Genomic DNA, 12,364 nt, shown 5'->3' with positions numbered 1-12,364 from the left:
CACTCTTTCCAAACTTCGCCACAGAACTTGCATTTTCTTCCCTCCGAATAAGTTACAAAAGGCCCTCTTCTTTTCTTTTTCTGTCTTTCTTTATTATTTTTTTTAATCCACTCACTCATTTGCATTTGGCGAGGCCGAGGAGAGGGTCTGAATGTATAATCTTCTGCATTTAGTAGTCTGTAATCCCGACGCCTCTCTGTGATGTGATTTTCTCCTCTTGGTCCCCCATGAACAATTAACTTGTAATCTGCACAAACATACATTCTGTCGCTGCAGAGATGAGACGGAGAAACACCCAAGGGACCCGGCGGACAAACTGCTCTGCGCTCCCGGAGGAGGATCACTTTTCTAGCTGCTGCAGCGAACAATTCAGCAGGGCTCCATTAAGGCTGCAGCTCCAATCCCTCTTTTTTTTTTCCTCTCCCCCTTTTTAAACATTCGTGTTAGCTGCTCGGAAATGTTAAATAAATGCAGTGTGACACTTTCTGTGTTTTAACTCATCATTAGCTGCAACATGGGGCCCAGTGGTGCACAGGGGAGACAGAAGAATAAACCGCTGGTGTAAAATATGGTTTGAGTTTCAGTTTGACATGTCGTTAGAAAATCCACCTTTTGCTTCCAGGCTTCATTTTTTAACCGTATCCGTATAATCTTATGGATAGAAATACAGAGACAATCAAATTCATTTAAGTGATGCAATAGTATGACTGAAATTCTTGAAGAGATTTATATTTGAAGAGAAAAACTTTGACAAAAATGGAAGTAATTTTGTATGTTTAGCTTTTAATAGTTGTATAATTATCTTTTTTTTTAAAGTGTCTTTTTTGTTTCAATTTATCTATTTTCTTAAATATTAAATGATATTTTGTAATAGCAAAGAAGCTCATAAAACCAATGTCTACATTAGGAGACTGTAATAACAAACACACGGAGGTTTCACAGATAATTGAGGATTTAAATTCTTAGAAATGTGTGAAAAGCAAATATTTTTGGATAGAATAATATAATGGATTTAGAGGCATAAAGCTTTTTCTTTTTCTGAAAATAACAAAATACTCTAGTTTATTTTTCTGAGGGGGGTCATGTTTTGATTCACACCCAAAAGTTAAGCACAACATATGACAATAACAAAAAGGATCCTAATTAAACTTCAAGGGGTGAATAACACAGACATGACAAGATTAATATTTAATTTCTTAGACTTTAAAGTGAATGATTTTGAAAATAAATAAAGAAGGGAAAGACAGTAAATCTGATTCATAATTTCAGTTTTATTGAAATTTCAACCAGGACGCTGGGCAATAATAAATATTTCATCAACAATGTACAAAAATAAAGACACGTGGTCTCTGGGCATAACAAAGTCGGTTCAGCAAAAACAATCATGCTGCAATTATTGAAGCTACCATCATGCAAAAAATATGATACAAATAAAAAACACATTTGAAGCACAGATGGACAAACAGCAAGACTCAAAGAAACAAAATTTACAAAAAAAAATGTCCGCAGTGGCAGCAGAATCCTTTTAGCCAAACACATAGATTTCATATTTTCATATAGAACTCAAGTTTAAAATCCTTGGTACAAGGCACAGAGAGCATTCTTCGTTTTCACAAAATAAGGCCTGATAAAGAAAAATACAAATGAAAAATGTTCATGCAGCCTCGTTCACCTTTCACATCGTGGGACTAAAACTCAGACACACACACAGGAGGTTCGTGGCAGCTTGTTGTATGACACGCAGCCTTAACTTTTCACCGTCATCAGCAGTCTTTAAAGTCCTTGTTACAAGGAGGGAAATAAAACGTTTTTCTCATACGCCAAACAAGAAAACATACAACACAACAGCATGCACGGGTGAGGCCGAATCCACCCTCATGCCCAGAATTTTCTATTTACAATCATCATCACATCTCAGTCTCTGTGTGTCTGTGGGCATCATTTCAGTCCGTCCTTGCCGTCGCTTGTGAGTCTCGTGAGGCCGGCGGAGGTGATGGGGATGTGCGGAGGCGGGGGCACCTGACAGATGGTGCAGGGACACGGCAATCCAGCCCAGTGCTGGAAGCCGGGGCCCAGCTGCAGGGCCGGGGGCGCAGCCGGGGAGCTCTTCATCAGAGAGTGGGGTGCCCGGAGTGACGTGAGTCCCGGCAGCGCGCTCGTGAGAGTTGAGGAGGTGGAGGAAGTTAGCGCGCTGCCGAGCAGAGGATGCACCTGGTGCGCGGCGGCAGCGGCGGCGGCGGCGGCGGCAGCGGCGGCGGCGGCGGGGCCCCCGGAGTGTCCACCGGGGCCAGCTGCGTGCGACATGGTCCCGCAATGGAAAGCCGAGTGCTGCCCGCCGTAAATCTCCCCAACGAGCCGCTTCATCTCGTCCAAGGAGCTCGTGAGCATCAGGATGTAGTTCCTGGCCAGAAGTAGCGTGGCGATCTTTGACAACTTCCGCACCGATGGCCCGTGCGCGTACGGCATCACCTCGCGAAGGCCGTCCATGGCTAAGTTAAGGTCGTGCATTCGTTTCCGTTCCCGGCCGTTAATCTTGAGCCGCAGGTGATACATGTCCTCCTCGGTGACTTGTTTCTTCAGCTTGTACTTGTTGCTCTCCTCAGATGATGACTTGTCTCCGGAGCGCAGGGCGTGCTCTCCGCCGGTAATCTTCTGGCGCTCGCCGCCCTGCGTGGAGGAGGACACGGAGGAGCCGACGAGGTGATGGAGGTGGTGATGGTGGAGCGGGTGGTGGTCACGGAGAGACATGACGTCCATGTCCGGAGAGGAGGATCTGCTACTCAGGCTGGAGTCTGAATTCATTTTATGGGTTCGCTTCCGAGGTTGTTTGGGTAGGAGGTCGCTGCTGGCTTCCTCCCTCTCTCTCTCTCACTTTCTCTCACACTAACTTTCTCCTCTAGCTCTCTCTCTCTCTCTCTCTTTTCTGAAGTAACTCTGGTCACCTGATGTTGCCTGGATGCCTCCTGTCCCGCGGTTCTGTCCCTCTTATCACACCGCTGACCAATCTTCCTCTGACTTTCTATCTCTCTCTCCTGCCTCTCTCTTTCTGTGTCTCTGCGGTGAGGAGGACACTGATGATGGTATTTATACACGCCGGCAGACAAAAGCGCCTTTCCTATTCATAACGCCTCGTTAGGAGGATGACGTGCCCGTTAGAAAAGGGGGCGGTGTGCTTTGACTGTCCCAGTGACCGCGGTGCGCAACCATTCACTGCCATTGTCGGGACACTGTTGGGGGGCACAGCGCGCCTCTCTTCTCTTCTTCTTTTCTCCTCTTACCTTTTTTTTTTTTTCATCTCATCTCATCTCCTCTTCTTTCTTTTCTTTTCTCTCGCTCTTCTTCTCTTATCTCGCGGATCAGAAACTTCTCTTCTTGGGACGATCTGGTCAGTTCTTTTTTTTTTTTTTTTTTTTTTTAATTCTGTCTTGTAATAGCCTACTGATCAACGCAGTAGGCCAATAAGTTTTTTTTTTGAGAACTCATCCACTTTATTTTCAACAGCTGCCAAAAAATATGTTCACTGTGGCCTCTTGTGTTGTCTGGACATTTCATGACAATTTTACGCGCAAGATGTTTATCATGCAAAATCGTAATTTATTTGAACTTATTGTGATTTTCAATCGCCTACATAAAAATAAAATCTATGGATTCACGAGGATGAGGAGAGATCATGCTGTGTTTTAGTGAAACTTAATTACCCTCTCACCCTGCGTTGATTATTGTTTTCTCGGACAGTTACATTTTACGGCAGAGTTGCTGGTTGCCAGAGGAGATGAGGAGGAATGAGAAGGGAAATTGCTCCCTGTTCTGCGGCCGCAGGGTGTTCGGCCTCCGGGGGGACAGAGGTAACATCCCCGCTCTGACACCCAGCGCTCTGCTGACCATATGGCAGCATGTGGGCGTCAGTCTGCCCCCTCCAGAAAACTTCTCATCGATTCCACGTTGACTGCAGGATCATAATGTACCGAGTTTTATTATTATTGCACACTATTATCTGATTTTTCTGTTGGAATTTTGATTGTTGTAATTTAAACTTTTTTTTATCTTCAACTTCATATTTAATTTTTCGTTTTATTCTTTTTATTTTATGAACGAATTTCCCCCTTGAAATAAAAATGGTTTGATTGATTATTTATTGTTATTATCTTAAAATGATGAACAAGAACATCTAAATATATATTTTTAAAAAACATCTGCTCAATATAGGCTACACTGATTATAGTATTTCATAGTCCAATTCAATTCATTTAATTTCTCTCAAAGGTGGTTTGAGGCTAACACAAATGTACAAAAACCTGATCACACACACACACACACATATCTAAAAATAAATCTAAATCCCTTATAAATAAAGCATTTGCAAATGCCAAACAAATATGTATTTAAATAAATTAAACTGCCTCATTACATGTTAAAAATTATAATAACCAACCTTTTTTTGAATGATTAACAAATGTATGAAATGAACATGAAAATTATTTTTTTAAAGCATGTTATTGGTAAAACAAGTGGACAGAGGGGTCTCTTAAGTGTTGTGTTTAAATATGGAGAGAAAGCATTAAATTGAGTCAGTCTTGTGTATATTGAGCTGCTGAGAGCACTCTCTCAGCTCTTAAGAGTCTCCTCCAGATCGGTTTTGTCGAGGTGGAGTGGAGGATTGGGCCTCAAACAATAACATGTGGAAGTGGCTGAAGCACTCTCCCTCTGACCACCACCTCTGCATCCCTCCATCCATCCATCTGCCTGTCCTTCGAGCCGCCATCCCTCTGCACATACACACACAGCACTTCAAACTCAGATAATGAAGTCTGTCTCAACCTCCTCTTGGTGCTCTATGAGATCGCCGTGGTAGAACAGTAAAAATTTGTATTCACGGCCTCATTGTTGGCCCAGCAAAAGAGCCCTTCTCATAAAGGTGCTGCCAATGCAAAGAAAAAGCGCTGCTCGGCTTTACTCTCTCTTGGTGGCATTTGAAAGTGTAAAGCTTTGAATACCAATTGCTTGAACTGGACATATGTGAATCCGCTGTAAGCCTACTAATCCTGTCCCCGAGTGTTTCTTTGTGTGCATGGGGCAGCCTCGCACACCCAAGAGAAAGTGTTCCTAATCCGGCCAATGTGGAGAAATGTGTGAATGAGAGGGACAGCCAAGAGCGTGTGTGTGCGTCAGGTATCATTTTGTGCAGGAGCACATGCTTCTGAATGGGTTTCTTTCGCTTTATTTGTGTATTTTCTTGGGGGGGGGGGGGGGGTGTATTTGAGTGTGTGTGTGTCCGTCTGAGGCCCCTTGCTCCACACCACCAGGACACTGGTCTAAATGGAGGCAGTTATTCACCGTTTCACACACTACTGTCGCAGCAGGTCGCCCCTAATGTGCTCTTTTCACTGCGTAAGCTCCTTGCTTTCCCTTTATTCGCCTGTTCATGTCTCTTTTTTTTTTAATCTCTCCTCATCTTACACTTTTACATGCTGTCTCCAGCTTCTGGATCTCTCTCTTTTTATCTTCCCCCTTTGCCAAGTGACTCTCTGCCCTCTCACATCAGTTTCGGGGCATTAAAAGGACAGTTGGTCTCACTGTAAAAGTCACTGGGTCAAGTTGACCCTATTTTGGACTAATACTGGATACACTTTACACAGCTCCCCTTTGAAGAGGGCCACTCAAGACAAAGGGGCTCAGTGGCAGAGTAAGTTGACTATCAACACGGAGGTTGGGCCATCAATCTCCAGCAGACTACAAGTCGAGGTCTCCTTGGCCAAGACACTGAACCCCAGATTGCTATCGCTGCAGTTTGTGTGTGGGGTGTTAATGGGTAAATGGGACATGTAGTGTAAAGGCCCTCTGAGTGGTAGACTAGAAAAGACAAGTCTATGTGTTTTGACTATCCATACCACCACTGAGGTGGTTCTTTTAACTTTTCACTTAAATGATTGTTGGAGAAATAGTGTTCAAGAATGGGACATAGGGACGGACAGACTGATGGGCAAGAAAGCAGAAAACCTCAAGAATTATCTTAATTTCACCCTACAAAACATATGATGAGGTATTGTCCAAAAGTTGTTCAAAACCTTTAATCTCCAAATGTATGTCTTTCATTGTTGATTCCAAATGGACCTTGGAGTGTCACATCTGTCAAAAGAAAACATCCCGTTGTTATCTGACTATAACTTCATTGGAACTACAATTGTTGGCTTGTTTACCTTCACCAAAACATCAAATAGCAGTTTACATAATTCAGGGATTCTTTTTTAGACAGTAGAAAGAAATATTGTGTTCACAATGGGATGAACGTAAGGCTGCAGTGACCTTGACCTTTTGCCACAAATATCGAAGTTCCTCCTTGATGTGCGTGGACATTGATACCAATGATCGTATCTTTTCCAGGTTTCAGACTTCAAAACACTGACACAGTCAATTTCTTGTGTTTATTTTTCTTTTGCCAAACATATTAACAGCTAAGCCCTGTGATTGACTGGCGTACAGTCCAGGGCGCCTCTCGCCCAATGACAGCTTGGATTGGCTCCAGCACTCCCCGCAACCCTGAACAGGAAAAGCGGTAAAGATAATGGAAGGATGGATTGACAGCTAGAGTTTGGGTCAGGACTCCTAACTCAATTTTTTTAAGCAGAAACCCATGCAACCAATACAATTTAAGTTTGGAAAAAAACAATTGCCTTTCCACCACTACCTCTTGGGTGGGCCAGACCCCTCTAATGAGCTGAGGGCAGTAAACAGTCAATGGAAGCGTGTTTCCAGCAGTACAAGAAGACAGTAGGTTAGTGGGAGTGTCACTTTCACTGTGATCCAAACAATGGTCAACTCCGAGGTGAGAGGAGCACACAAGTTCAAGGTCACCGTCAAAAGTGACATGGTTTATTTTCAAATGTAACAAATATAAAGATATTCAACAATATATATAGCATTAAGGAAACACTGTCACATGTAGCTCAGTCTGTAGGGACTTGGGTTGGGAACCGGAGGGTTACCGGTTCAAGTCCCGGTGATCACCTCCTGAGCACTGCAGAGGTGCCCTTGAGCAAGGCACCAAACCCCTTCCCCACCACCAGCTCAGGAGCGCCCACTGTGGGCACACACTCCGTCACTCTGACATCCCTCCATTCGTGCATGTCCATAGGATCCTGTTTGTGTTGCATGACTTACAGAGTGTAAAAACAGAATTTCCCCTTGCGGATCAATAAAAGTAAATCTTAATCTTAATGTATACTGTTTAAGGGGATGGCCGCTTAAATCCACTCTGTACATTTCATAATGGCGTAGCTGCACTTAAACAATAATAATGCTACGTGTCAGTGAAGAGGAGCAGTCATAAGTCTTAGTATAATCTATTAGTATACTGTTAGTTAGGCTACGTTGCATTAAAAAGAAGCAGTAAGTCATTCTTAGAATAAAAGTTATACAGATGTAGGCTATTTTTTACAATATGGAAAATAAAAATAAAACACTGCTCATCAAAAATATTTCATGACTTAAATAGGTCAATAAATTAACTTATTTATAAACCACACATTCATTGATGATGCAAAAGACACCGTCACCCTGTGGCTTTTTGTTTCTGACTGTAACAGTCTGTTTCGAATTCCAGTTGCATTCTTTTAAAAAAAATCTACTTCATAAATAAACCTTTGGTTATGTTCAAATTAGTTGCTCAGACAAATTTAGGCCCGAAGCCAAACCTACAGTACTGCCAACCCCTGCACTAAGCCCACAGTCAGTTGAGCTCTTTCTAATAAATTCCTATATTTTTAGAATTTATTACAAACATTGGCTGCAGGACAGAATAGCAGTTCAGTGGGTGACAACAAACTAAAAAAAACTAACATGCCACTTTTAAAGAGGAAGAAATTAAAAGTAATTCTGAAACTTCCCCATTTTTTATGTCTGGTGTAGAATATTTTTTAGCCTTACATTTACCTGGAAGTCCTCTATAAAATTTGTCATTCTCTGCTAGCTTTGAAAAATGGTGTGCATTGTTTTTGTCTTGCTGGGGCCCCCATTCATAACTCTGGCACCCCCTAGGGGTCACACACCCCACTTTGGGAATCACTGACGTAGCTTGATCTAGATAGATTTGTTTTAGATAGAGTTCAAACCCACTTTTGTTCTTGGTTTAGTTTATTAGTGTATTGGACAGGGACCATGCACAGCTCAACTGTTGGGCCAGAGTTAGCTACGGCTAATTTACATCTGTGGTCCGTGGGCATTAAACTGAGTACTAAGCAGGCCTGCAGTGTATGCAACCAAGTGAACGTGTTACTGTGGATCTATACTCCTTTTATTTTGCCATCAAAGAGATCATGAAACCACAGTTTGAAGTTTTACAGAAAGAGCTTCACAAAGGTTGGAGCAGTAGAACAGCAGATGGAAGACAGGAAGAAACTCAGATCTGAGACGGAGGACAAGCAAAGCCCACAGACCCTAATCAAAAGTAGTTCTGGGGTTTTTATTTTAGTTTAATGAAATTCTAATATAGGAAAAGTAAAAATTATCTTCTGCACATCTCAGAAATGTTTGAATAACTTTTAAAAGCTGTGTTCTTTGTGTTATAAATCCTGGGCTACAGAGAATATCAATAAGATGTCTGTCTTCTTATTCCTGTTATGTGAAAAGTAAACAAACCTTCAAATTATAGGAAGCTTTTAATTAAGGAGACGATCAAACAATTTAAAGCTCGTTAATTACAGACCTCACAACCATCTACGCCTACACGAATATTGAGGTCCTAATTAATATTTGTGGGGCTGTTTTGTTCTTGGAAGACATTGGCGTTAATTAGGCAAAAACAAGTCAAATTAACATTTCAGTGATGAAGAAACATACCTTTATCTTCTTATATCTTTCTGTCTGAACAAACTCTGATACAAATTTGGCATCTGAAAGCTTTCTGAAGCATGCTGACAATAAGTTTCATCAAAAGAAACAAAGTTTTGTGTCTTGGATTTTCTAGCTCAATGCAAATCAGTCTGGGTAATTGAAATTCATTTAGAAATCACATTTCAGATTCTACATAAATATTTAGAGTTTAAAGCTTTTTAACGTGTTTCTAAAAAAAAAATGGGGGCAAATAAGATCAGTAGAAGACAAAGAATAGCACTTTCATGTCTGTTAAATAAAGCAATGGTGTGTTTGCTTAGCTTAACACAATGGTCGATAAAGGGCCTCAAAGGTAATAAACAACGAAAACAGCAACACCTATACCAGGACCTTCAACACTAACAAATAAGCATCTTATACCCTGTTTAAAAAAGCTCTAAAGAACAAGTGAAAAAACCACAGGGGGTAGGGAGCTGCTTACTGACAACCAATATAAAAGTTATGAAATAGTCAAACACATAACTCTACCTTAAATGCACAGTATAGCCGTTTTCACATATGCACTCCGGATAATATCTAGATATTTACAGGAGGACTTCTCCAGAGATCCTCCCGAACTAGTCGTTCACATATGCTCCTCACAGCGGGGGACTATCCCTGTTAGAGGGGAGAGGGCGCGAGGGGGATTTCCCGACGTGAGACGTGACGTAAATAAACAACGTGGAAGTAGCGGCCGAAGCAACAGAGTCCGCTCCACGACGTTATAATGAGAATATTTGCCTTTATATCAATGCTATGTGTAATCCAATGGAATGACAACATCCACAGAAGAGTGAAGAACAACATACTGACGAACAGAAAACATAATGCAGACGTTTAATTACGTGCACGGTCACTATATAAACGTCATTCTCTTTCCATTGGCTGAAATTGAAATCTCCGGAGTATATCCGGCCGCGTTTAGACATCAGCTCACTCGGATATTCTGCGGATAAACTCCGGGTAAAGTCTGCGCGAAAAATGCGGCTGTTTGCGTTCACACATAGCCTAAAGAACCTCCGGGTAGCCAAATCTCCGGAGTTTTTCAGGAGATTTCCGTACGTGTGAAAAGGGTTTATGTAAAATCCACCGCCAGGGGGTTCTCAATCAAAACAATAACAAAAGATGACGTCGATGCTCGCGGGGGAAGTCATGGGAGTGATTCTCTCGGGACCCCCCGTGAAAACGAACTCCATGTTGACCGTAGTCAAGACGAATTGGCGAAACCGACCGGAGAAAGAGAATATGTTTCCCGACGATGTATCCAAGTATAATTTACATTTACGTTTTATCACAGCAGCACACACAGCAACAGTACGGCAGCGTTCAGTAGCAGCTCCCGCTTCCTTATACAGCCGTCTTTGGCGTAACATCCGGTGTTTCCTTGGCAACGATAAACATTTTGTGTCTGTCAAGGCGGCGGCTGCTGCGACAAGACGCGTCCCGTTAACTATAAAATTACGGATTTCTCTGGCTTTGATAACTGTTGGAAATATTTGATTGTGAACATTGTCATAAAATTCTACATACTATACCTTTAAGGTAAAGATTTCCATTTATGTAAGGTACATGATTATTAAGCCAATTTTTAATGTTGTAAGCTAGAGATGCTGGAGATTGGACAGAGCCAGGTTAGCAAGAGGAAGCTAAAAAGACACTAGCCATTTCCATCTCAGCTTAGATTCAAATGTATTTTACATTAATTTTGCTTTGCAGAACAAAATAAAAAAGAACTCATATGCTGACTGAAGCTTCATATTAAGCCCACTGGTGTTAGAGTTTTATCAATCTATTTTGAAAATCAATTCCTTTAACCTTCATAACTTGTCGTATCGACCTCATCCTGGTCATCAGTCATTCTCCTCCTCCTCATCAGACTCACACAGACACGAGCACACAAAGGCACACACACAGATTTACGCACAACACCAGCACTTAACCAGCCTCCAGGCCGGCCCATCAGCTTTGGCAACAAGGTTCTCCTTTTAACTGTCCCTTTCAGCGTGGGACAATCAGGACACCTCCCATCGCCTCCTTTCAGCCTCACCCCCCACCACTCCTCCCCATACTGCTCCCTGTGTCACTTTGTGTCTGCTTCGCCCCCTCGCAATGGGTTCACATGACCAGAAAATGAAGCGAGGGTCTCGGCAAGCAGGGACTGAAAGCGAGTATGTTTGTGTGTGTTTGAGAGAAAGAGAAGGAGAAGGAGAGAGATTAACATGTAGGAATTAAGCCGGTGTGACGGGGTGAGTGGAGTTACATGTAGAGAGGAAAGTTGGGTTCAGGTCTGGCTTGTGCACATGCTTGTGTGTGTTTCTCATTTGTCTGTTTGTAGCTCGCAGACAAGCGGCCATCCTCTTAAAATGTATTTAAGAACATCATCACACGCAGGGTTGTAAGGCTGCAATATAGTTATCTAGTACAATAAAGTGTAAGTGGGACTGCACACACACACAGTCACACACATACGCCGCACACTCCATTACAGGAGTGCAGCGGGCTGCTGGGAGTGAGGCCTGGTTACTGTCAGAGAGATTATCACATCATTAACTGCTAATGAAAAACCAATTCAGACAGCTCTCCTCCTGCGCTCTGTGCTCGCCCTCTCTCACTCAGCCTGAGATTTTCTCAGCCACACAGCGATAAAACATAAACCGTTGATGAAGTTTTGTTAGTTTTGTGAAAACTATGGGTGATTTTAATCAACTGCAAATTAGGAGAAAGGAAAAGGAGAGAACAATTAGGAAAAACCTGTTTTTCCTACAGGAGTCAAGATTTTACCCACATTTTACAGAACTTTTCAACAACTTTTGAAACTTTTTTTTCAACAGCTTTGTTCGTCACAGACTCCTTTTCTCACTGTAGGTAAACAAATGCCAAGCTTGATGGATGCACTTTGCATTGTAGCTCTAAGATAATGACTACACTGATCAAATTTGCTAGCTAGCTGACCAAAATAATTTTGTTATTGTTGGTTGACTTTGAGCAGCGAGGAGGTCTAATGCCTCCTCCCTTAATATTTGGACAGATTAGCATATTTAAAAAAAAGTTGGACACCACTCACAAAAATACACAATTTTACAAACTTGTAAGGGGGAGACAAACACGAGCTTCAACGATCAGTGTCGCACCCAAACACGCAATCTCAAACAGCCATACGTAAAGGTACAAGATCAGCTTGGCAAAAGAGGTTCCAGTGATGAGAAGGTCTAATTCACCCGACTTGATGAGCTGGACAAAATTCTCAGAACTAAACCAGTTGTTGAACCAGTAGATGTTCTTGAGTCCTGGGATGTTGCTACACCTTGCACCTTCTGCTGATGTTGAACTGAATGGAAACAGTGAGTGACGGCATTTTGCTATTTTTTGCTGATTGTCAGTTGTAATTGAAATTGCCTGTAACCAGCTGTATTGCTGCATCAATTGCAACAAGCATAATAATTGTACGATGAGTCAACCAGTGATTTGTTCTGGTTGCTGGGTTGATTGTTTTCTC

At 42.2% G+C, this 12,364-nt stretch overlaps 1 protein-coding gene across 1 annotated transcript; it reads right to left on the bottom strand.

The window, feature by feature from the left end:
* Nucleotides 1–1,257: 1,257 nt before the first annotated feature.
* olig3 (oligodendrocyte transcription factor 3) lies at nt 1,258–4,117 on the bottom strand. Its single transcript, XM_061040981.1, has one exon. The coding sequence runs from the start codon at nt 2,800–2,802 to the stop codon at nt 1,939–1,941; it is 864 nt and encodes a 287-aa protein (XP_060896964.1). The 5' UTR covers nt 2,803–4,117; the 3' UTR covers nt 1,258–1,938.
* Between the last annotated feature and the right edge of the window lie 8,247 nt (nt 4,118–12,364).

This window comes from Labrus mixtus, chromosome 6, assembly GCF_963584025.1.
Source record: "Labrus mixtus chromosome 6, fLabMix1.1, whole genome shotgun sequence".
Taxonomy (NCBI): domain Eukaryota; kingdom Metazoa; phylum Chordata; class Actinopteri; order Labriformes; family Labridae; genus Labrus; species Labrus mixtus.
Note: the sequence above shows the minus strand (reverse complement) of the source record. Positions and strands in the feature narration are given on the sequence as shown.

Bases quoted from the DNA above. Each gene is read 5' to 3' on its own strand.
- olig3 (XM_061040981.1), bottom strand. From the start codon at position 2,802: ATGAATTCAGACTCCAGCCTGAGTAGCAGATCCTCCTCTCCGGACATG.